Source organism: Eschrichtius robustus, chromosome 8, assembly GCF_028021215.1.
Source record: "Eschrichtius robustus isolate mEscRob2 chromosome 8, mEscRob2.pri, whole genome shotgun sequence".
NCBI lineage: Eukaryota > Metazoa > Chordata > Mammalia > Artiodactyla > Eschrichtiidae > Eschrichtius > Eschrichtius robustus.
In genome coordinates, this window is record NC_090831.1 from 85,097,811 (window position 1) to 85,124,853 (window position 27,043).

Consider the following 27,043-nt stretch of genomic DNA (forward strand, 5'->3'; position numbering starts at 1 on the left):
AACTATCATCACCCTTTGGAAGAATGTGACAACTGCAGGGCCACAGTCTAACTTGATGCCCAAGGTCACACAGCTCTGCAGAACTGAGTCCAGCCCACAGATGCACTCAACTGTCACAGCAGAGCTGCTCATATTCCCGAAGTACTCTGGCTGGCTTCCAGCAGATCCACTTCCCACTGGGCCACAACAGTGTGGGGCTGCCTTACACACTTAGCTGATCACCTCCCAGCTCTGGGAGATGTTGTTCACACTATTTTAAGAGAATCAACCACATTGAGTTCTCAGTGATAAAGAGACTGGGATACGAAATGCCCTTGCAGCAAGCCAAAAGCTGGCAAAGACCACTCCCAAACCTCCTAGGCTTCCCTCTGGCCTTACCTATGAAATAGACCATCCTTCTTCCGAGTTTGGTAGGATATCCCAAGGATGAGCAAGGGCTAAAATGCAGAAGGACCCCTGCCAAGAAGACAAAGTCTCACATCTTGCTGATGGGCTTCCAGAAGGACAGGCAGAACCATTCAAACTCAGCTGAGGGGTTAAGCATGGTTCAGTGATTAATCACTTGGATTCTGGAGACAGACAGAACAGAGGTTCAAAACCCAGCTCCAACACTTGAGAGCTAAGTGATCTTGGACAAGTTATTTAACTACATTTCAGTATTCCCATCTGTCAAATGAGCACGCTAGTAGTACCTATCCCAAAAGATTATTATAAGGATTAAAGGAACATTTAGAATAGAGCCAGGCCCTTAGTAAGAACCATGAAAGGGTCCTTCATTTGCAATATTGGTTGACCACCTCCTAGTACCAGGACCATTTGCAGTTCACCAAGCACTGTGCTGAGCTTTACATACTGTATTGCTTTTAATCCTCACAATAGCCCCAAAGTATAAGTATGATTATTTCTGTTCTACACATGAGGAAACTAGTGCTGAGGGGCGGGGGGGGGGGGGCAGGGGGGTTGGGATTAAGCAGCTTGGCCGGGTCACGTATGACAGAGGTCCCATTCAAACCCAGGTCTCTTGGGATCCAAAAACAAAAGGTCTTCCCAGGTGAGGCCCAGACTCAGAGTAAACGTATTTAGGAGAAATAAGTACATTTCTCTATCATACTTACTTGTTAAGGTTTGCTTACTCTGTTAAGTGTTCTCTCTTTGGTGTGGGGCTCTGCTCCTTCCTGCGTATGTCATCCACACAAGATTTTCTCTTCCTTCTCCTGACTCCTGTTTCTCACCCCAGGATGAATTGGAGCTCACAGCAAAGGCCCCAGGGCTTGGGTGAATTAAGGACACTGAGGCGCTAGGAAAGATTGCTAATCCTCTCCCTGATGATGGGGAAAGATGCCTTGCCCAAATTTAACTCCTCTCCCTGTCCTGCACCCCCTGCCCCAGCTACTAACCCCACCATGATCTGCCATGGTAATAGCAGCAACAGTGTACTTGATTTTCCACGGTACTGGGCATTTTCTAAGCACTTTCATGTACAATCATCTCCTTTGATCTCACAATGATCCCGATGGGTAGAAAGGGAAAATATTTATCCCTGTTGTACAGATGATAAAACTGAGGTACCGGGAGTTAACAACTTGCCTGATATATGGCTAGAGAAGCGCCCAGGTTTCTTGCCACCTACAGTGCTCTTTCCAAAGCATTGAAGGTTCTGAAGCTTTTCTTGAATCACAAATTCTCATGACAATCTGTTGAAAGGTTCAGATTCCCTGAAAAATAAATATGTAACCCTAGGCCCTCTTTGAGGCATTCCCAGACCCCCTGAAGTCATCCACTAGTGCCTGACCCCAGGTTAAGAGCCTGCACTACACTCAACGCCCATCCATACTAACCCAAGGGAGAAAAACTGAAGATCAGGAGCCACAGGGAGGTGCCAAGGCCTTGGTCAGGATAGAATCCTCAAGAAAAAAATCCGCCACATTGTTTTGCTTTAGTCAGTGTGGGACAGGGAAGTGAGGGATTCTCTTGTACCTTCAAAGACTGCCTGGTAACTCTAAGTTCCAGAAATGCCTTTCTGGGGTAAACACCCAGTGACCACAGGACCTAAATTTCTCAGGGCAGAAAAGCTAGGTTTTAGTCCAATGGTTTCTTTGATGTTTGATCAGAATAAAAACGGTCACTTTGGAAGGCCTCTTTGAGTCCAGACTTGAGGAAGTCCTTAGCTCCCTGCCATGTACTAGAGCTATAAACTCTACGAGGACAGGGACCACGCCTATTTTGTTTCCATGTTAAACCTAATGCCTACTACAGTGCCTGGCATGTGGTAGGAGTTCAACAATCCTTATCATGAATGAATGAACCCTAAGCAGTTCCCACATCCATGCCTGACCTGATTCCCCTACTTTTCAAAACTTGCTCTTTTCTAAGCCACCTCCTCTACATGGCACATCTGACCACATTTCCTGATTGGACTTCCTCTGTGCCTTGGACACAGTTCAGTGGTGTTTCTGCCAGGTAACTGCTGCTATTCAATGATGAATGCAGAGATCAGAGAGGAACATTTTGGGATCATGTGGAATAAAAAGCAATCCTATAACTGTAAATTGTTACCCTATAAACATGGATTAATATTCACAGAGAGGAAGATGTACACAATACTGAAGGACAAAGTAGAGCAGTTCAGGGCTTTTTTCTATATTTTTTCTATTAACTTTGAAAATTAGCTCTTTTGCATTCCACATGATATCTAAAATGAAGTTAAAACAACAATATGTCCAGGCAGGGAATGTATAAAGAAAGCCTCTCCCCCAAAAGGATTCATATATTTACTTTCATTCTTAAAAATCATTATAAATGTATAAAATCCTTAAAACAGTTCTCGGTCCTACCCAAAATCAGTAGTTATTTCCTAAGCAATAAATCTTCCTTCAAACCAAATAGTCTTTGTAAACACAATAGTGTTTCTCAGTAATCATATGGGCAAAGTCCCAAACCATCTATTTGTAAGTGGGAACAAGCCCTATCCTCACAAGTAGCATGACAGAGAACTCCCCAAGATGAAGGTGTTCCATTCATGAGATGCTGCAGTTCCCTCCACTCCATGCCTATTTACTGCCCAGGACAAATTTCCTAGAATATATGGAGCAGACAGTTTCTTGCATCTCTTCCCAACTCCACATTCTGTGACTTCACATTGGTAACTTGAAATTGGCCATGGTGGGAATATTTCCACTACAGAAATTGGCAAAGGCCAACGTCCATCAGCAGCTGAATGGATAAACAAATCATGGTATAACCACACAACAGAATACTACTCAGCAAGTAATGGAAAGGATCTACTGATAAATGCAAAAACGTGTAGGACTCTTAAAATAGTTAGACTAAGTGAAAAACGCCAGCTTTTTTTTAAAGGGATACATACTGTATGATTCCAGTTATACAAAAATTTAGAAAATGCAAAGTAATTAATATAATCTATAGCAACAGAAAGCAAATCAGTGGTTGCCTGGGGATCCACTGGGGATAGTATGGAGGGGCTGGAAGGAGGAGTTACAAAGAGTGCAAGGAAATTCTGAGAGTGATGGATGTGTTCATTACCTTGATTATGGTGACAGTTTCACACATGTATACAAATGCCAAATGTATTTGACTATGTGCAGTTTTTTTCTATGTCAAATCTTAATAAAACTTTGTAAAAATGCTCTTCTCTGTTTATTCCTATAACAGCATTTATTTTTGTTGTATTTAATATTAACTATATAAAGCAATTAATATTTTAATAAATAAAACAAAGGCTACTGCACAGTAATTTTTTAAAGACTCAATTTCTTTTTTTAATTAATTAGTTTATGAATTTATTAATTTATTTATTTATGGCTGCGTTGGGTCTTCGTTGCTGCGCACGGGCTTTCTCTAGTTGCGGCGAGCAGGGGCTACTCTTCGCTGTGGTGCGCGGGCCTCTCATTGCAGTGGCTTCTCTTGTTGCGGAGCACGGGCTTTAGGCGTGCGGGCTTCAGTAGTTGTGGCACACAGGCTCAGTAGTTGCAGCTCCCGGGCTCTAGAGTGCAGGCTTAGTAGTTGTGGTGCACGGGCTTAGTTGCTCCACAGCATGTGGGATCTTCCTGGACCAGGGCTCGAACCCGTGTCCCCTGCATTGGCAGGCGGATTCTTAACCACTGCGCAACCAGGGAAGTCCCAATTATTGATTTACTTATATTTCTTCCACTAAACTCTAGGTTCCTTGTGGGCAAGAACCTTTCTGAAGTCTATCCTAGGCAGATATTTTCTCCTCTCCTTTGCCTCCAACTCCTCCCCCCCAGGAACAATTTATGACTCTATTTCTGTGCCCTGTTTCCAGATTGGGGGTGGGGTGGAGTGGGGTGGAAAGCACACAGGCTTTGGGGCCAAAATGGTGCAGGTTTAACTCCTGGTTCTGCTCTTTCTCAGTTGTGTGCCCTTGGGCAAGTCACTTAATTCTTCTGAACCTTTGCTCATACATAAAAGAGGGATGATATTGACATCTACCAGGAGCAGATCAAAAAGTGACTATACTATTCCCGTGAGCAGTACGTCAGCAAAATACACAAAAATCATCAGCACTGGCACTATACAGCTTTAAGAAAGGACAAGCTATCTTGAAAAAAAATAGTAATAATAGTCAATTCAAAGTTGTGAGGAATGAGCACCATCCCACTCAACCTAAGGGGTTCAGCACTGATTGGAACTGCTGGAAGAAGTCCCACTGAAAAGAGCACCCAGGGCTCCTCTTCTGGTACAGTTTATTAAGGGTCAAGATGCCCTTTGAGCCAGTGTTTCCACTTTTAGTTACCTACTCTTAGGGATACAGCTTAAAATATGGGAATATCTAGAGGCATGAGGATTTTTATCACAGCATTCCTGTAAAGAATGAAAAACTGGAGACAACCTAAATGTCCAACATATATTCACACACACACACACACACACACACACACACACACACACACACATACACACACACGCACATTATGTGGCAACTTGGAAAAATGCTTAAGGTAAAACATTCAGTAAAAAAAAAATTTTAAAAAAAAGTTAGAATACAAAACTGTATCCACACTGTAATTATGACTGTAAGAATAAGTCATAGATATAAAGACTTCAGGAAGGATGCCAAAATGACAGCAGGGATTATATTCAGGATTTTTTTCTTTTACCCTTTATCAAATGTTCTACAAGATAAGTATATTATTTTTATGACAAAATCTCATTTTGTAAAAGATGAATAAAGGAGGACTGGTGACTAAGAAACTGAGACAATGTCGCAAAGTGAGTTTATCCAGAAGGTGGTGAAAACACGTCAGCCACTGAAACTGTAAGCAAAAGTAGTCAGTGCCTTCTGAAAACTTCCACCTGTCACATTCCCAAAAGAAAACATGTACGTCGCCTGAATTCTGTTGAACTGGCTTTTGGAGAAAGACGACATAAGGGACATTTGGTGACACTTCAGTTATCTAAAATGGCATGGACATATGGCATCTCGAGGGGTGGGAGAGTTCATTCTGTGATGATTCCAGAACTCCAGACATCCGCTCCAGATAAATACTGTCAAGAGAAGGGAGCAACGTCTGTATCCGGGAACCATGGTCAGGAAAGGCCTTGATGGTCATTAGAAAAATGGCGCCCTGTGGAAGCAGCACACACCAAGGCAATGTGGATGTGGGAGAAGGAGGGAAGGGAGAAAGGGCTGAAGGAGAGCCTGCAATGCAGGTAGAACCATGGTTCTCAGGCCTGCTGCACTCCACAAACCAAAGAAGCTTTCAAATCATACAGCTCTCTGGGCGCTACCCCAGGGATGCTGGTTTAATCACTCGTGAGTATACTGTGAAGCCTGGATTAAGAACCACTGAAATAGAAGGTAAATAATAAATCTGAAGAGAAGAGAGATTACTAAGTAAAAGACAAGGTTTTCAACTGGGAGAAGATGAAACTACAGCATGGAGGGAATTCGCCTGTGGTTGCTGCTGAGGCCACTGATATTATTCATTAGAAAAGGGAAATAATTTTAGAAACTGTCTGGTCTACTTTATCTTAGATCTCTCTCTCTCTCTCTCTCTCTCTCTCTCACACACACACACACACACACACACAAATACACACACCTCAGAAAGTTGAACTTGAGCCAAGTAACTGAATTCTTGGTGATATTTTATAATTTAAAAAATTACAATTAATTGAGATTTGGGACTATGCTAAATGTTTTTTAAATCTTTTTTTGAAATGATTGTAGACACACAGTAAGTTCCAAAACTAGGACAGAGAGCTTCGACATACCCATTACCCAGTTTCTGCCAATGATAACATCTTACACAACTACAGTATGTTATCAAAGCCAGGAAGTTGACATTGACACAGTACAATTACCTAGCCTATGACCTCACTCAGATTTCAGGAGTTTTTATGCTAAGCGTTTTGACATACACTTTCTCATCTCATCCTCCCATCATTACTATTTCCATTTCGCAGAAAAGAAAACTGAGGCCAGGAGAAGCTGAGTAACTTTCCCAAGGTGGTAAGTGACAGGATTAGGATAGAAACTCAGCTTTGCCTGATTCCAAGCTCCAGTTCTAAACCACCTTCCTCTACCAGGTCCCTGTATTGCACACACACACCACCATGGTTCATGGCCGCTGGGGACAAAGGGCTCTGGCAAGACTGCAGGGTGATGCTGGTGACAAGCTCATAGGAGAGGCCTGTGGGTAGCAAGTGTGTGAGGTCACAGCCAGGAGAGCAGTAAGTCTTAAGAAGGGCCTTCTAGTTCTCCAGCCCAGCAGCTAAAGCACCATTTGTAGGCTGAGCTATGTTCTGCAGGAGGAAAGGGCAGGCAGGGAATGAAGCCCAAGACAGCAGGTCAGCAGGCGATGAAGTAAGAGTCCATACTGGGCATGAGGAAATGGCAGGAAATGAAGAGAGTAGGCTGATGCTGGCACTTCACTGGGAAGCAGGCAGGAAGCAGGAGCCTAGCTAGAAAGCAAATCCACACCAACAACCAAACCAGAAGACACAGACCCACTCGTCCATGCTAGACCAGGGAGGAAGTGTGGTCTAGCGGTTATATGTGGGTTCTGGAGCCAGAATGTGTGGCTCTAAATCCCACCCACACCTACCAACTGGTGGTCTGACTTTTGGTAAGTTAACTTTGCGCCTCAGTTTCTCCATCTGTAAATTTAAAGTAATAAAAATTTAAAAATCGCCCAGGATTGCTGTGCAGATTGAATAGACAGCATGTAAAGCGTGTAGAAAAGTGCTTGACACGTCACCTTCAGTCGGGTTAGCTACTGTTATTACACACAACGTGACTGGACAAGGATTAAGAGGAAAACGCTGGAAACTAAAGAGAGGGAGAGGGTGCCTCAAAGGCCCCTGGTGTCAGAGTGGCTTTTCAGTACTAAGGGACACACCTGAGGGACAGCCAGATAAAGTGAATTCCTTCACACAACACAGGGCCTACAGCTAACTGTACATCTACCAACAGCACTCAGCAGGATGCTGATGCGGAATCGCGTTACCTACTATTATAAGGCACTTGCTGGTACCAGACACTGTGCTCACTGCTCCACATGCACAGCCCCCTTGACTCCTCCAGGTATCCCTCGAGGAAAAGAAGATTTAATCCCATTAAACGGTTGAGGAAACTGAGGCTCAGCTTAAAATGCCTGCTCAAGGTCACACAGCAGGCGAGGAGTGGAGCTGGGATTAAAACCAGAGCTCAGGCATTCTCGCTATACCCGTCAGTGATAAGATGTAGGCACCTCTTCAGACCATGGGGTTGGGCATAGATATCAGACACTGGCCAGCAGGAGTGGGAGCAGGGAGCAGTGCTACATGGCAGAAAGAGGCAAGGAGAAAAGACTTGGAGACCCAGTTAAAAGTCCAGACAATACACTCACACTCCTTTCTCTGGCTAAGTAACGCCTCCCCCAACCCACTCCATGTCACTCTCGCCCCTCCGCAATTTCCCATAATTCCAGTGGCACCACCAGGTTCAGGTCAAGATATTGCCTTCCACCAGATCACAGCACCCCACGGAGCCCCTACCCACAGGACAGGGGATTATTTAGAGCCTGGATTTGCTGATACACTTCTTCATATTCCAAGTCAAACTTATTTCTGCCCATTAGGGTTGATGCATTTTAGACTAAAGGACTGCCCATACCACCCTTCTTTGTGTCCTTTCTCTCACAAACACCCTCCCTGGGCTCCAGGTAGGATGAAGACATAACAGCTTATAAAACAATGGATGAAAGAAAAATCCAGAGTCCATACTGACACTACAATCTAGAAAGGGAGCAAGAGAGGAAGGAAAGGGAAAGCTCTTATTTACCGTCAAATGTCATTTAATAAATGGAGAAAGAATAATAGTTAGAAATTACCACTGATTCAGGCAAGAATCATCAAGTGATGCTAAAACCACTGCATAAAAGTTTGTTAAGAAAGAGATTATCAGCAGCCGCATAACACAGGGAGATCAGCTTGGTGCTTTATGACCACCTAGAGGGGTGGGATAGGAAGGGTGGGAGGGAGATGCAAGAGGGAGGAGATATGGGGATATATGTATATGTATAGCTGATTCACTTTGTTATAAAGCAGAAACTAACACACCATTGTAAAGCAATTATACTCCAATAAAGATGTTAAAAAAAAAAGAAAGAAAGAAAGAAGAGATTATCTTCATCGTCTCAAAGTTATCTCCCCGCAGATAGCTTATTACCTACAAAGGGCAGAACAGCACCTTTACCGGGGACACATTAGGGGAAACAACCTTAATGAAATAATCAAAGCTAACATCACCAGTAATGGGACGATCGACAGCCCTCTTCCAGTGCTGCATGGAGGACGCAACATCTACATCACTTATATAGTATTCCTGTCAACATGAATAACCTGAATCAAATCGTAAGGCAACGATCAGACAATCCCAAATTGAGGAACATTCTGCAGCACAAAACATGTGACCCGTTTGCTTCAAAATATTAATGCCATGCAAGACAAAGAAAGACTAAAAAACTGCTTCAAATTAAAGGAGACTGACAACTAAATGTAATGTGTGCTTCAGGAACGGGTTCTGGATCAGAAAAAAAGATTGTCATAAAAGACATTATTGGAACATCTGGTGAAATCTGAATGTGGGCTGTATATTAGATAATAGTATTATATCAAAGTTAAGCTTCCTGAATTTGGTAATTATACTGTGTGTGTAAGAAAATGGTCTCACTCTTAAGCGATACAAGCTGAAGCTGAAAGGTCATGATGTCTACAACTTAAGGTCAAAAGATTTGGAAAAAAAAAAAGATAAATAGATGATAGATTTGATAGCAAGCAAGCAAAAGTGACTCTAGGTGGAAGATAGACAGTTGTTCATTTTAATAGTCTTACAACTTAAGGTCAAAATATTTGGAAAAAAAAAAAGATAAATAGATGATAGATTTGATAGCAAGCAAGCAAAAGAGACTCTAGGTGGAAGATAGACAGTTGTTCATTTTACTAGTCTTACAACTTCTCTGAAGGTTTAAAAATTGTCAAAATAGTTTTTTGAAAAACAATGTAGGTACCTACCAGTTGGCTTAGAGCTAGACACAAAAGCCTGATTCAGTGCTACCCATGGAAATCTAATGACCAAGGAAACTCAGCCCCGACAGGGCCAGACAGGGTCGAAGATAGAATAATTATCAAAACAGTAGAGAAACACAAAATTTAATAAATATAATTCAGCCCCCTGCATACATCCCCTTTCTAATTCTCAATCTGGACCATTTTCGAAGAATGAAACTGATGTACAGATCAAGGTTTGGATCCCGGAATCCAAGTTTGCTATTTGATTCACATCCTCCTGTTTCTGGCTTTGCAGAGTGTGCACAAGTTATACTCTCGGGCAGTTTGCAATGTGTCTGCCTCCGAGTACTTGACCCCATCACCTGAGCCAGAATCACCATCCCTTCCAAAGGAGGACAAGCATGTCTACAGCTCTTGTTCAAATAACCATCCTTCCCCAATCGAGCTGGCCTCTGGGGTCTAGAGGTAATTCATCTTAGCAAATTCAACTCCTGCTGCACTTAACAGTAATCAATAAATGGGGAGCAGCTAGACTACAGTTATGGGGCTGTCTATTCAATAACCATTAGCTGCTACTACATTTAGAAGTAATAAAAAAACAACGGTCCCTGTTCCAATCCATGTGGGAAGACATATATTCACAAGTGTCTTCCCCAGATTGTCCATGCTCTTCCTCCATAGGTTTTTAAATCCCATGCTGTTGTCCAGCTCCATTATTCCATCTCTGCTGCCGGGCAGAAAACCTTAGTCTTGATGTTCTGTGTATAGAGGGCAGAGGCATGAAAATATAAATCCTAATTCTGTAATTTAATTAGAAAAAAATATGCAGTCTTCTTTCTGCTTCCCCAAAGATTTCCAAAAGCTCCGAAGATCTCTGCTTATGGAATAAAAGTGAACCTTCTTCTCATGGCAAACAATGCCCTGCCATATTTGGTCTCAACTTTACTTTTCCAATATTGCCTCACTTTCACATGCCTTAGACACAAATCCAACAGTTCCTTTAACATATGCCGTGTCTTCCTGCCTCCTGACCCTGGCTAACACCGTTCCTTTTGCTTCCCTTTTATGTCCACCATGATCCAGTCTGGCCTGTTTCAATGGTTACACCAAGTGCCATTCAACATATTCACTGATCCACGTGAGGTCCAGGGGCAAGGGTATGTGCTGGTCCAGTTCACCTCAAGTGGCTCCAGTGCCGGGCATGGGATGTGACTGCAGAACCAGCACTGAGCACTTGAATGGGAAGAGAGCATCTGTTATTAGAAAGATTCAATAAGAAGGAAATCTCTCCTTTCCTGCTAGCAAGGGCAGAAACCCTGCCTTAAGGATGCAAGTGGGAACAAAAATTTCTACACAGTAAAACACAAGGTAACATTATCGTGAGGTTCATAACATAACCCGGGATCCCCCACTGCTGAGGACAGGGACCAATCACCAATCAAGGGATATCCAGACTTGCATTACCACAGGGCACAGTTTCAAAGGGTTCTGCTTTATTTTTATATAGGGAACCTTAATTTTACTGCAGAAAAACCAATGAGGTAAAGTCATTCATCACTGAAAGTTTCTAAGGCATAACATATGGTGCTTCTGAGGTATTTCCCAGTGTAGGGTCCCATATCAGTTAGGCCAATCTGTCTCTTTACCTCATCCACCATTAAGACTTAGCCCAAGGCCTGGTCCTGGGGAAGAGGTGGATATAATGTACGAGAAGCAGGAAGCCAGAGACCCAGCTTTTCAGACTTGGGGGATTATAGGGAGACAAGGCAGACGGGGCAGGAGTGAGACTTCCTCTTCTCTTTCTAGAGGGACATCTACCCATAAACCAGAAGGTCCACATCTGAGTAAACTCTGTGGCCAGTAGAGTCAGGTAGAAGGAGGCTGGGTTCTGGCTTCCCCAAGTTGTCTCTTGGGTTCTGTGTGGTTTGGACAGGCCCCAGAGGTTCCCACAAACTCCTGAGGTTGAACCTCAGAAGTTACCAGGGATTGTGATTGGGGAGTTGGCCCATGAGGTTGACACGGGGACAAAGTACCCAAGGGCTAAAGGCCAGACCATCTGATCCAGAAGCACATGAGAATCATGACCAGACCTCGATGGGATGCAAAGCACTGCCACAGAGAGATGGGAGGCCTTCCTTCATTTAGAGAGAACTTCAGAGACTCCTAGCACACTTCAGGTCTCTGTGTGACCAAGGACAGAAGTTCCTGTTGCTCATCAGGAAGCACGGGAGATGGACCCACGCTGCACACTGGCAGAGAGATAGAGATGAAACTCCAGGAGTATCCGAGCCTCTCTCCCACCTGACAGTACTGAAGCTCCCCACTCCTCCCTGTGGGATTCTCCTAGGATGACTCACTCACACTTTGTAAGATGTGCTGCTAGGAGTTATTCTGATTTAGGCATATACCAAGGAGTTGAGGACACCTCAGATGAGTGTCATTCCTATGGTGGAACCCTGGCTTCCCCAATAGCCTGATGAGAATGTGTCTGGTTTGAAAAAGGATACGCTCTTAAGGGGAAGTTAGCCTTGGAGACAGGTCCACTGGCTGGCAACCAAAGTGTTCAAACCAACTGTACAATGTCCAACATTCTTTAGCATTTCCCTTGTACAAAAGAAACAATTATATTTGGGGTACGATTTTAAATGCTCCCTTCTCATGTTGTAGTTTCTTTAGTTAATCTCAATGTTTCAGCAAAGTCTCCAGTGGGCAATAAAAGTACAAAAGACTAAAAAAAATTGTGGCCTGCCCCATGTTCACCCCACTACTAGAGCCCATGGGGAAGATGCAGCATCAAATATAAAATCAAGTACAGAAAACTGGCCCAGGATTTCTAGGCCAGTAGCCTTGAAGCTGAAGCTGTGCCCACAGCACAGAGCTGGCAGTGGTGGGCCAGCAGAGGATCGCAGCATGGTGGGAGACTTCGTTAGCCAGGGCCTTCTGAGAAGCAGGTGCCAAGGAAGGATTAGACATGCAAGAAATTTATCAGGGGGAACATCTGAAAGAGAAAATGGGCAAGGAGCCAGAGGAGGCAGGGAGAGGCGAGATGCAGGTCTGACTCCCAGTGAAGGAGAGAAGGATGGCAGGTTGGGTGGGAGCGTCTTAGATCACAGTGCAGTTCTAAAGAAAGTTCACCAAGGAACTTGGAGTCCTCGAGCTGAAGTCACCATCAGAGGAGTCCCATGTCTCCCAGGAATGGCCACCCTTAGGATCCCTGGCACTCTTAGTCATTGGCTGAAAGTGCCCTTGAGAAACACAGCCAGAGCCATCACAGGAACAAATATCCTCGCACAGAAGCTGGGGCCATGGGTCAAGTACATTCCCTGTGGTCAGAAATGTGAGAGGTGCATTCACATGGCCACCACAGAGACAAACTCCCTCTTTCCCAAAATACTAGTGGAAGGACCAGGAAGAATGCAAACGGAACGGTGTCTGCATGATATATGCTTTGTCAATTTCCAACATTGGAAAACCTGTCTATAAAAACTTGCTTTGCAAAGAGAAGCCTAAATATTTCCCTTGTGGGAAGGCAAAGTTGCAACAGAAACTCTTCTGAGTTTTAAAAAAAATCAGAATTCATTCTTTCATTTTTCCCCTTCACAGAACTGAGCAAAACTCTACTGCTTTGGATTAGCGAAGACTAGAAAGGAAAAATGTCAACTCCAGGGAGACAGCACTAAGTCATGGAAGTAGGGGCCCCCCGAAGTTCCCGGTGGGTGACCAACATATGGTGATAGAGAAAGACATGTGACCAGACTTCCCATGAGCTAATTGGGAATTTTAACCCATGACTCATCCCGGGGTGGGGTCTGAAGCTGCAGGGGACACTACCCCACACCAAGCCATATCATCAGCCAGATTGCACATTTCCTGAAAGTAATCAAGTCAGAAACTGGCTTCCTGGCTATAGCCGTTGGTGGAAAAATGACTGCCAAAAGCCAAAATGAGGATGAGTTCAACGATTTAATTCTGCGTGGAAAACGCAATCCATTAAATGGGATCTGACAAGGACTTAATCTCATCTGCGGCCGAGGGTGTTGGCCCAATGCAGTTCTGCTCTCTGGAACATATTCCTAGTAAGTTATGTATAGAATCAGGAATGCTTTTGCCAAAGCCCAAATAAGTCCATTCTATGTGGGAAGAGAAGTTCATCAATCCCCCTGTGACTCTCCAGGGAGTGAGCACACTCTTCTTCCAAATGCAAAATGATCAAAACCTATGTTGAGTCACACAATTCAAGGTAAGTAACTGAGATGGCCAACGTGCTGGATGGCTTCAGAATTTCCACTACTGCCCAAGGAGGTCAGGCCAGCCTTGCTCACAAAGTACCTACTGGGCTCATATTCCCAGCCTGGGGCGCATTGCATAGCCCAGTCCCAGAAGAAGGGGTCAAGGTGCAGAGGATCAATCCACTCCTAAACAGGATTTTGAAAACTGGGAGAGAAGGAATTAGGGGCTGTCATATTCATCACCCACTTAATCCTAGCAACAGGACCCAAGGCCACTGCTGTTATTTCACTGTTTCCATTTGTAAAATGAGGCAACTGAGAATCAAAACCATGACTCAAAATCACACAGTTTAGAAGAGCATTTGCGAATTCATGCCTGTGGTATTCCAAAGCCCATGCCTCACTCCCCAGAGGGTGGTCCTTGGACCATCACATCACTTGGGAGCTTGTTAGAAACACAGATTCACAGGCTGCAGCCCAGACCTACTGAATGTGGGTCTGCATTTAACAAGATCCCTCAACGAATTTATTGGACATAAAGTTTACCTTAATGGGCTCCTACCAGAAAGGGGTAGGTGGATCAAAAACATAAGTTTGGACTAGAAAAAAGATTTAGTGCAATAAAACAGGGTCAGTCTCATAGGATAAGCCTCAAACTATATATCCAAATTGCACATCCAGATTAGCAGAACCAATCACACTACCTTATTTCACCAACAGCAAACCCAGAAGCAGGAAAGCCAAGGTGATGTGGTGGTAGAACATGGTGGACAGGTAAGGCTTTGGAGCCAGGTGGACTGGGTTGAAATTTCCAGCTCTGTCACCTGCTGGGTGGCTTTGGGTAAGTTACTTGATCTCTCTGAGCCTCAGTTTCCTGACCTGCACAACTGGGATAGCAATACACACCTTGCCAGGGTTTGGGGAGATTAAGTGAGCAAACGAATATACAGTTCCTAGACATAGCAGATGCTCAATAAACACTGGTTTCCTTGACTTTCATTACAATCTGGGCTGGGTCTCACCTTTGCAAATGTGCACACTAGAAGCTGGGGAGATAAAGGGTTCTCAGCAGCCAGCCCTTTCCTGTTCTCTGGGGTCCTCTAGTGGTAAGTACTAAGATTCCGGTCACTAATCAGACTGGCTGGACTGGTCTATCTTCCTTAAGCTTCAGGCTCAGCATATTCTCTCATCTCTTTTAAGAAAAACCTGAGCAGAACAAGGTTCAAAGGGACAGGCCGTGAGGAAAAAGGAGAACAGGCACCTGGGGTACAGTTCCCAGAAGTGTCTACTTTCGAGACACTCAAGCCTTTTTATTTAGTTATGGTTCCCACTTTCCTCTTTTCAAAAGTCTCGGGTTTTGAAAGCAGACTTTTTCATGCCAGAGGCTTCGTGAGCTTTCAGAGCCCACAGGGTCTGCACCTGGACCCACAAAACCCAAGTCTGATCTTATTCACTCTGTGTGAATCCGCTCAAAGGCGTGGAGGAGCGGGAGGTGGCTGTCGAGCGCTACCAGCACGTGCGTCCCCAGCTGCTGCCTGGAAGGATACCCCCACCTACCACGCCCACTTCTGCATCAGGTACAGAAGCTGATAGAAGAGGTGCCCTTGGGACAGAGTATCTCCCACAGATGGAAGCAGCTGAGGGCAAGGGTCCCAATGAGGGTCCCATGGTCTGACTGCCTCAGGAACAGCTCCAGCACCAATAAAGGGGCATTTCCTTGCCCAAGCAAAAAAAAAAAAAAATGATGACCATATTTTGCGGCCCCAAATTCTAAATGCCCTCCAAGTGTGAACAAGGAGAAAGAGAAGGGAGTAGGCAAAGCTATCTCTTCTCCCCTGTTGCTCGGTGGTAACAATCCTGCAGAGGAGCTATGAGGACAAGAGGATGCCAATTCACGAGAACCATGTGTTCCCCCGCAGCAAACAAGACTCTGCAGAACTGCGAAGGGCAGGATGTTCACAGTCACATGCCCGGATCCCTTCATTGTGTGTGGGGTTGTGTATAAGTGTGTCCACACACACACACACACACACACACACACACACACACGGCACGGTGGCTGAGAGACTGAATTTCAGAGTCAGAAAAAAGAACCCAGCACCTCAATCTCAGCAAAGGGACGACTGTACTGCTTGGTTAAAGAAGTTATCGTAGGGACTGAGAGCGTGGATCATGGATGCACCCCTGAAGTCTAAAACTGTAGGAGCATAATGCACTGGTCGTCCTAGATTTTCCAGAGTCACTAATATTGGAGTCGGCAATTACCAGGTTTTTTCACTCCTGGAGTAAAAAGGGAGGTGGAGGGGAACACACTGTGATATATTCCTATCACATTATTTAATATCCAGCTATAACTCATTCCTTCTCTGCAATCCAAAAGGCATCTAGAAAACAAGTGGTATTATTACAAGGGCAACCTTTTTTTTTTTTGAATTTTATTTTATTTATTTTTCATACAGCAGGTTCTTATTAGTTATCTATTTTATACATATTAGTGTATATATGTCAATCCCAACCTCCTAATTCATCCCACCACCACCACCCCTGCTTTCCCCCCTTGGTGTCCATATGTTTGTTCTCTAAATCTGTGTCTCTATTTCTGCCTTGCAAACTGGTTCATCTGTACCATTTTTCTAGATTCCACATATATGCGTTAATATATGATGGTTTTCTCTTTCTGACTTACTTCACTCTGTATGACAGTCTCTACAAATGACGCAATTTCGTTCCTTTTTATGGCTGAGTAATATTTCATTGTATATGTGTACCACATCTTCTTTATCCATTCGTCTGTCGATGGGCATTTAGGTTGCTTCCATGACCCGGCTATTGTAAATAGTGCTGCAATGAACATTGGGGTGCATGTGTCTTTTTGAATTATGGTTTTCTCTGGGTATATGCCCAGGAGTGGGATTGCTGGGTCATATGGTAATTCTATTTTTAGTTTTTTAAAGAACCTCCATACTGTTCTCCATGGTGGCTGTATCAATTTACATTCCCACCAACAGTGCAAGAGGGTTCCCTTTTCTCCACACCCTCTCCAGCATTTGTTGTTTGTAGATTTTCTGATGATGCCCATTCTAACTGGTGTGAGGTGATACCTCACTGTAGTTTTGATTTGCATTTCTCTAATGATTAGTGATGTTGAGCAGCTTTTCATGTGCCTCTTGGCCATCTGTATGTCTTCTTTGGAGATATGTCTATTTAGGTCTTCTGCTACAAGAGCAACCTTGATTCTGCTCTAAATTATTTCTTCATAAGTAAGCTGTTCCCACATTTTGCTTATAATAATTTATCTGCAACAAATCTCACAACTGACGTTACTACCACAATTAAGGACAACTGCATTAGAGAATATTTACCCTCTAACATTGCTGTTGAAATCAACTATCTTCTTTGGAAGAAAGGATGGTTCCAGGATAGCACAGAATTGTATTAAGGAGACCAGTAAATGAACAACAAATGCCAATACATTTCTGGCTTCCACTGCTATAGGACTGGCATATTTATACCTACTGTGTTTTTCCTACTACACACCAAGTGCTACAAGGAACCAGAAAAATAAATCCTGACCTTAACAAACTTATAACTTAATCTCTTTCTGGAACCAAGACATTGGCACATAATACAACTAGCAGAGCAAAAGAAGTTCATGGCCATCAGTACCTTTTCTCTGTTAAAGAGCACAGAGGGAATGCAAAGAGAAGCGATGATGGTAATGGAGTTGGGCTAGCAAATAATATGTTCTTTTCATGGGAGCAGCTCTTTAGCTATTCACTGAAGAAGACGATGAACCTGGTTTGAGGTGGAAGGTGTAATTACCAGAAGACAGTATATGAAGGGGTTGACTCCACCAGAGACACTTGGAGATGAGAACACACAGACCATGAGACCCATTCACCCTCCCCTCTTCCCCCCACAGTCACTTGCAGAGAATCACAGGTTCATAGAATGTACTTCTCTCTACTTGAGTGGTTTTTATTTTATTTAAACCTCACAATGCAGTAAACCCTTACTAGGAATAAGAAAAGCATCTGCCTTGCAATTCTGGTCCCGCCACTGCATCCGTCACATTACATAAAGAAATCCAAACCCTTATTCACTCCTTTTCAGAACTCATCTATAACTCAGTCCACACTAAGAACCTTCACACAGTGAAATGGCTTTTACTGGGCGATTACACACATCACCTGGATGCAAAAGAGAGCACATTTTTCAAGTATATTTCCTGGACTCCAAATCCTGTCTGATTTGTTTATGAGGGAAGAAAAGGGAAGCTTACATGTACTACTAGCCATGTGGAGAGTATGAAAGGCTTATATAATGGAAAGAAAAATGAAAGAAGTAAAATTAGAATAACAGGGGGAAAGGAGGGGAGGAAGGCAGGCTGGCAAAATCATTAAATCTTAATTTCTGATACCAGTACGACTGCGTATTTCAAAAGTGAGTTTGAAAGACCCATTCAGAAAAAAGAATCACTTTTCTGTACCGCATCCATACCCAGACTGATTTTTATTTAATACAGGTGAGAAGGTAAGGAGACGCCTCATGATGGAAGTGGAGCACAATACAAAAAGAAAACACCAGAGAACTTTGCGGGAAAACGCAGGACTAAACGATGAACAAGAACAGAGTCAACAGCCACCTGGGAAACCACACAAGAAGATCCGCACTGCATTTCAGAAGGCAGCAGCTCTCACTTCTCTTACAACTAGAAAACTTCCCCCAGCAAGGGACTCTAAAGGCACGGGGCTGAGTTAATTCCCACCACGTGCGTTTTCCCTGTGCACTTATCTCCCTGCGTCATCCTCCTTTGAAGCAAAAGACTCATTAATCCAACTCAAATTGCCAATGTCAGTAAATCCTTTGCCTCAGCATTTACATGCCAATACCAATTAAATACCAACAGCAACTTAACTACTGATATGGTCTTCACTACCTTCAGGAAATCCAGCCAGAAGTTTAGCAGGCATTACTTCCGACACTACTTCATCAATTCTAATTTACTTAGTGCAGAGAAATGAGGTAATTTGCTGGCCACGCTGACGTGGCATCCAACTGGACTGAAATAACTCCACAAGCAAATAAGAAGGAACAAACTGAGTTGCAATGCACCAAACCTGAAGGACGTTTTCACCAAGGCTTCCGGGCTATCAAGCTGAGGCAATTCATCAGCTAGGATTTCCTCCGGTGGCCGGGGGTCATGGACAATCGTTGGCCGTGGCTTCTCCTTGACATTCCCTGTGAGACCGTCGATGAGGGAGTTCCACAGACAGTTCTGCGACTTAGACCCTGAGGCATGAGGGGGAAAAAGGGGTGAAGGTGAGTTACCAACCAACTCAATGGCCTGCCTTGCCCAACTCGGGATTTTCAAAAGCAGAGCAGGAACACTGACATACCTTTCATGATCTCCACCAACATCAGAGGGCTCCAAAAGGTTTTGGTCAGGCAACTTATGGAGTAACCAGGATTTTTAAAATTTATATACAAAAATAGGTTAATACTCTGAGCATTTTAACTCACAGCTAAGGATTATGAATATATATCCTGTCTCATTTCAGTGGTAATCAACTCCAACTCCTGACAGAGTTGTCGGTATTTACTGAAGTGTTTATTCAGCAACTGGAAGTATTACAAAGGACTACCATTTTAGAGAACAGCAGGATATTCAGACACAAGTCTCCCCTGTGAACTTATCTTGCCTAAGGCCCAAGTTTCAAGACTGTATTCTGTGGAGACACCTACCCCAAAGAGGGCCCCCCATCTAAGAACCAGAACCCACTACAGGCAGGTTCATTCTTCTGGAAGATCAAAACTCAAGGAAAACTACACTGGATGTTTACCAATACCCTACCCTACAAACACTTCAAACATATGAGATGAACATTAAAGGCAGACATGAGTAGATATGGTGCCACAAAATAGGGCCTGATCAGTCAGGTAATCAAGGTCAATATCAACAGTGATAAGTTATATCCTTGATACAATGTGATGAAAATGGCACTTTACCTCCATGGTCTTTCTCCCCAAAATATATAACCCGAGGGTACTAAGCATGTTTCTATCTTCTGTAAACTTAATACTTTAACATCTGCCCTACATGCGTATGCCAGACATGCCCTGTTTGGACAACCAGAAAATACCCTTGAGTCATCTTGCCTTGGCCTCCTGCCTCCGTCACCTCCCCCTTTCTCCCTCCCCTCCATTCCTCAGGAAGAGTCCCCCCTCCAAGGGGCATGCTTTTCAGATACCAGCCAACCAAACCAGCACCCACACCCCAACACCTCCCTCACCAAGCTTTCACATCCTGAGCCACTCTCCACCTGCCCTGATAACCCCAGACAGGTACCAGACATCTAGGGACAGCCCCTATGCCCCAGAGCCCACTAAAATTATTCCAACTAGCCAATCCTAAGCCTGCTTACCTGGCAGAACCCATTCCTTCCCACAGAAACCACAGTAAAGACTCTTGCCCATAGTTCCTCCCTCCCTCCGCCTCACAACAACCCCAATGCTTCTCAGCGTGGCCTCCGTGGTATGACGTGTACCCCCTCTTTTGGAATCTGTGAATACTAACAAACTATCTTTTCAATGGCAGTCATCCCCTGATCTGTTGGCCTTACCACACCTAAAAATAATAAAACCCATTAAAACACTCAGTCTAGTCATAGGGAAAAGACAAATCCCAACTGACAGACACTCTGCAAAACATCTGACCAGTATTCCTCAAAACCGTCAAGGTAATCAAAAAACAAGGAAAGTCTGAAAAACTGTCACAGCCTAGAGGAGCCTAAGAAGACATGATAACTAAACGTGGTATCCTGATGGGGTCCTGAAACTAAGAAAGGACATTAGGAAAAACTAAGGAAATCTGAATAAAGTATGTACATTAGTTAATAATAATGTATATCGATATTGGTTCATTAATTGTGACAAATGTACCATACTAATAAAAAAGCTTAATAATTGGGGAAACTGGGAATGGGGTATTTGGGAGCTCTTTGTACTATCTTTGCAAATTTTCTGTAAATCTAAAAATGTTTTAAAATTAAGAGTTATTATAAAAATACAAATAAGTATTAAAAATAAATAATAAAAATAGTTATTATTTTAAATGTCTATGAGCAAGTTATATTTTTAAGGTAGAGACTGAGGGCATGACCACTATCATTACCCAGTTACCATTGGCCGGTGCTGGTTATTCCTCTTCCCAGAGGAAAGAAAGCCTTTATCTTCGCTCAGATATACTGTCAGGTCTCTGAGTCATGCACCCATGGAGCTGTGTCCAGCCAGAGGGGGTTGGCTTTTTCTATCCCATCCGTGCAGAAGGAGGACCTTTTTCTAATTCACACAAAGACTCTTTATGGGGCATGAGGAGGTGGGCATGGAGGGGTAAGGAGCAGTGCCAGCTAATGCACATGCATGTGATCGGTGTGTAGAGAACACATTCATATGCTCGTGGGGATGCCTCCCTGATCAACCATCCACAGCCCACAACAGAAGAAATCACCGTAGTTTGTTGTGCCTGAAGGTTGTCTCTGCAGCTAAGATCAAGAGAGCTTCACACACAAAAGGGAGCACCTCATGAGGACCCCTGAACCTTCACCAAGGACACCCATGGGTCCGAAAACAACTCTTTTAATGACCATGGTCACGAATGACCCTTGGGGGTGTCCCACATCCAAACTGCTTTTGTGTCAATCCAGAGAAAATTAAGGCACATTAAGAGCAGGAAACAGAGCCCTCCAACTCCTGAAATGGAAGACAGCTTTTTCAAAGTCCTAAACACATATCTTAATAAGATCTGGTCCTATTAATGAAAGTCTGGTTTTGTGTTAACGAAGGTCTGGTTCTAGGAGGAAGACAAAAGCAGCAGCCTGTTTTCTTAGATCTCATCTAAGCGAAGACCTTACGATGAACTCCCTGCCTATTTCCCTTCATTCTTTCATTTACTCATTCAACATACAAATTTTGAATTGCCTCAATATGCCAGATTCCATTCTGGGCTCTCGAAATAGACAGATGAATGAGACTGGTTCCCTTGGGATGAGTCAGCCTATAAGCAGTCACAATAAATGGGCAACGAACCATAGCTAAGGGACAAAGAAGTACTAGAAGGGGCAGAGGAGAGCTCCCCCACGCTGCCTCAGGGCCCTGGGGAAAGCCACACAGCGAACGTGACGTCTGATATGGGTCTAAAGCAGGAACAGATCTTCAGCAGATGGGGAAGAGAGAGAAGAGCATTCAGTGCAAATAGCATGTGCAAAGGCTCAGCGGCAGAACAAAGCAGCTCGAGAGAGAGGACAGTGACCAGAGATAAGGCCAAAGATTGGTTGTATAGGACCTTGAATAAAATGCTGATCATTTTAGAATTTCTTCTGTAGGCAAAAAAGAACTAAAGATTTTTAACCAAGGTTATGGTGACATGACCATTTCTGTGTTCCTGAAAGGAAACTAGGGTGCTGTAGAGTAGTGAACCCGTGGGGACTAGCAAGGCTATATGAAGAGGTCTGTGAATCCACTGTATCTGTAGATGAAATAACGAAGTCTATATATACGACTAATTTTTAAGTATATATAGATATGATTAATAAACTAGAAATTTATGTAAAAGCACTAATGAATGCATAATAGGTTTTTCATTTTCTCAGTCAGTGAATCAGAAGGGTCATGTGATCCAAGCTATCTCTCCATCAGGGGTCCCAGATGGACATGCAATAACACCTTCAGAAGTTGTACCAGCAGCTACAAAGATACACTGGCAAGTTTAAAAGAAGGCAGACGCTATGGAGGACAGTATGGAGGTTCCTTAAAAAACTAAAAATAGAACTACCATACAACCCAGCAATCCCACTACTGGGCATATACCCTGAGAAAACCATAATTCAAAAAGACTCATGTACCAAAATGTTCATTGCAGCACTATTTACAATCGCCAGGACATGGAAGCAACCTAAGTGTCCATCGACAGATGAATGGATAAAGAAGATGTGGCACATATATACAATGGAATATTACTCAGCCATAAAGAGAAACGAAATTGAGTTATTTGTAGTGAGGTGGATGGACCTAGTGTCTGTCATACAGAGTGAAGTAAGTCAGAAAGAGAAAAACAAATACTGTATGCTAACACATATACATGGAATCTAAAAAAAAAAAATGGTTCTGAAGAACCTAGGGGCAGGATAGGAATAAAGACACAGACGTAGAGAACGGACTTGAGGACATGGGGAGGGGTAAGGGTAGGCTGGGACAAAGTGAGAGAGTGGCATTTACATATATACACTACCAAATGTAAAACAGATAGCTAGTGGGAAGCAGCCGCATAGCACAGGGAGATCAGCTCCGTGCTTTGTGACCACCTAGAGGGGTGGGATAGGGAGGCTGGGAGAGAGACACAAGAGGGAGGGGATATGGGGATATATGTATATGTATAGCTGATTCACTTTGTTATACAGCAGAATCTAACACAACAATGTAAAGCAATTATACTCCAATAAAGATGTTTAAAAAAATAAAAATAAAAATAATTTTTTAAGGTTAATTTTAAGTTAAGTAAACTTCACCTCAATAAAAAAAATATATAAAAAGGAAGAAAAAAAATAAAAGATGACGACTGTGGCAGAAGCTATAAATAGGATTTACTCAACATTCATTCCCAACTCCCTTTTTACTTGCCTTCCTCTTCCAAAGAGGCTAGAAAACAATATACTCAATTTCCCAGCCTCCCTTACTGCTATGGCTAACCATATGTTATAATTCTGGCCAATGAAATGTAGGTGGAAATCCCTGGGACTAGTGTCTCTGTCCCAATAAAAAAGTAAAGTCTCAACAGTAGAAAAACATTTTTGTCCCTTTAAATTTTGCCTTTCCTTATTTTCCCCTTTGCTTTCTTTCTTCTTCTTACTGGAAGGTGAACGTGTGTTAGAGCTACAGCAGCCATCTCGTGACCATGAGCTGACAAGCATTATAACAAAAGCTTACATCTTGCATATGGAAAAATAGAAAGGTGGAAAGAACCTGAATCCCTGACAACACAGCTGAACAGCTTCCCTGGTCTCCCTCATCTCCAGATTTCTAGATGTGAGACACATGAATACTGACTTATTACATTCTTAGGTATTTGGTTGTCTGTAGCCAAATGCTTTCCTAAATGTTATATATGTGCTCAGCATATTAACATAAAGGTGTTCCCCATATCCAAATGATACACCCTCTATAAGGTACTAGGAACTGACATTTTAATAAACCCTCCAATTATCTTGTGAAAGGCATAACTACACTGCACAGTTTTCTCATGTTAAAATTATTAATTTGTTAAATGCAAACAGTTATAACACACTACAATTTTTATAGCTTATTTTGGCATTTCCTCACATTTTTTAATATTCTGGGAAACTCAAAAAATGGAAGTGGCCTGGTTCTCTTGACCTTTGAGAACCCAGAGAACAATCACTCTCATGGGATAGTCTTTGATTTGGGTTTTGTTTTGTTTTGTTTTTTAACTTAAGCGGGGGGCGCGGGGCGGGGTCTTTGTTCAAAAAAATATTGGGAACCAGCAATACAGAGGATGTTCCAGTTGGGAGGTGTGCGTGAGCCTAGAACTGGGTGATCAACCAAAAGGCAAATTGGCCGTGAGAAAATGAGGGGTCTGGAAAAGCACAGTGATAATGAAGACAGAAACAGGTGGATTTAGGAGATAAGCAAGGAGAATCAGTAGGATTTGGTAACTGATTGGGTGTAGACGATGAAGAGAGAAGTGGCAAGATGGATTGAGGTTTCTGGTTAAGCAGCCAGGTAGACTGTGATGCCACTAGAAAATGCTGGGGGTGGAGCAGCTCGTGGGCCTGCAGTTGAACCGTGCTCTGAAAAGCTGTATTTCAAGATAGAAAATATAAGCAAAGATCCCCTCCATATTCATGAAGAGGAAGCACACAGATGATGAATACATGATTCAAATGAGAATATTCTATTTCAGCAAACACTTCTATCGTGACTGAGATAAGAAAATTTTTCACAGCAGGATAAAATGGGGAATAAATTACCCTTCTCACTGAACCCAAACAATAATTTTTTAAAAACTATAATAATAATAAATGTTTTAAAGAAGGGCAATATCAAAGCCTCAGCCCTGTCCTGGAGTGTTCCAGCCATTATCTGACTTAATAAAAGCTGTAATTTAAGTAGAACTTGGGATCCAATCACAAGGATCTAATTATAACAGCTCATTAGTACCATATCACCTATAACCTGGCCTAAGGCACAAACCCGAGAGAGATCCGGGAAGCTGGCATAACACGAAACATTATGAGGAGAATTTTGCTATTTCTGTTTTAATCTCTTTCAGAAGGTAAATTATTGACAACAGTCTGCTGTATGTGAACAACACAGCACAAAATGGGAAGACAAAAATAGTGGATATGCCTGGGGCATGAGTCTACTGATACACGCCAACCATCAACAGAAGGGGATTTACGATTGTGCCCCCAGTACTCTAGCACAGTGCGGAGCACTTTAGAGCTCTGTGCTGGATCCTTCAAGACATACAGAAACTTTTATTACACCATCCCTGCCCTCAAGAAACTTTGGAGAGGCAGAAAAATGTGAGGCAGCTACTGAGTGGTTCAGACTAGAGCCAGTCTTCAGAAAAATAAACCTGTTTTCCCCTACCCCTCATCCCCATCCCCTCCATAAACATTGTTAAGAGAAATGGTTAAAGACTTGAAATAGACAAAAAAGTTTAGTGAATATCCTGTCTAGCTCACCCATCTCAGTTATCTCCATTTTCTATTATTTTGTAGCTATTTCACAGTTCTGAAAATTGGAGAAAACTAACAGTAATGCAAATGATTTTTGGTTTTAGAAATTTAAAGTTGTCCCATGGAATGCAATTAATTATTGCCCTGTAGATATGATGCATTTTGCCAGTTTTACATCTAATAAGCAAATTCATCTCAGCTTTCCTGACAGATTTGTATATTCGCTCTTTGGATTCTCCTTCAAACCAGCTGTAACATCTTACTGGTTTCTTCATCAATTAATGAGTTAAATAAGATCTTTAACATATATTCACTTTGGATTCTTATGAGTTTTTTAAATTATCCTTTAGCAATACCAAAGTCCTCATGCTGTCCATAGCCAATATTTTCTGCACCCCTTGAGAAATTCCTATAATTAACCTAACCATACTAGTCAATTGAATTAACTATGCTACATATATATAATGAGCTACTAATATCCCAAAGTCTGTAAACTGATGAGGAGTGATTTCCAATATGTATTCTAAGTGTGGAAAAAGCAACATGCATGAGTTGTATATTATGCTATCTAGTATTTGATAGTGTATTATGCTATCTCTGGAGTAAAAGATAGGGGAAATGTCTGCATATTATTGCAAAAAGACAAACAAGAATAACAGACTAGAAACCATGAAAATGGTTATCTACAGGGGGATGGGTTGAGAGTAGGCAGAATACACTAAAGATGACAGAAAGACTTCGCATTTGCAGATAGTTTTTACTTTTGAACTATGTAAATGTTTTAATATTCGAAAAGAAGATCAAATTGGCAAGGAATAAAGAAATCCTAAAACTGAATACAAACAGAAACTATCAAATCTAACTGTATATCAAATTGGTAACATAACCATAATGGAAAACAAGAATTAATTTAAATATCTTTTGAATACCGTACTCCAACTATACATCCTCAGAGACCAATTCTAAGGGCACACACACAAACATATACACTGCAAAGAAATCTTGAACTTGCATTAGCAGGTTTCTAGTCAGTAGTAATCATAAAGTAGTAATCTAAACTATGTCATACATATCGTAGGAAAGAGCAAATGAGCAGCTGTCATGAGGGTGCAGGGAATCAGAGTTCTCACTTCAGGAGAAGGAAAATACAAGTAGGCAACAGGAGAATGTGAAGAAGAATCTTGTCGTTTGGGATCTGAATTAGAACTATCAGTATGAACTTATGATTGTTCTCAACAGGCCTTGAAGAGATGTTTGCTGAGTAAATTAATTAGCAATGACGGACTATTTTTTAAAAAATAAACCTTTAAGGCAAAAGGTGAACAGAATGGTTTCAACAATTTTAAGTAAAAAATATATCACAGGAAACATATTAAGAGTGAAACAAAGAATACCACCATATCCAGAGAAAGGGGCCTTTCTTAGCCCATCCTGAATTGCTTCCAATGTAGGGTCGTGGCCTAGTTTCCTTCTAGAAAGTAGATCCTGAGACAAGGGCTCGTGGCAAGTAGGTTATTTGGA

The 27,043-nt window shown here is 42.6% G+C and overlaps 1 protein-coding gene across 6 annotated transcripts in view; it reads right to left on the bottom strand.

Moving 5' to 3' along the window:
- The window catches only part of PDE1C (phosphodiesterase 1C), a 525,463-nt gene that overhangs the window by 369,163 nt on the left and 129,257 nt on the right, over positions 1-27,043 (bottom strand). For all 6 annotated transcript variants that reach the window (XM_068549261.1, XM_068549257.1, XM_068549256.1 and 3 more), the window contains exon 3: positions 18,884-19,055. In XM_068549261.1, the coding sequence (XP_068405362.1) occupies positions 18,884-19,055 (172 nt within the window). The remainder of the gene's footprint in view (positions 1-18,883; positions 19,056-27,043) is intronic.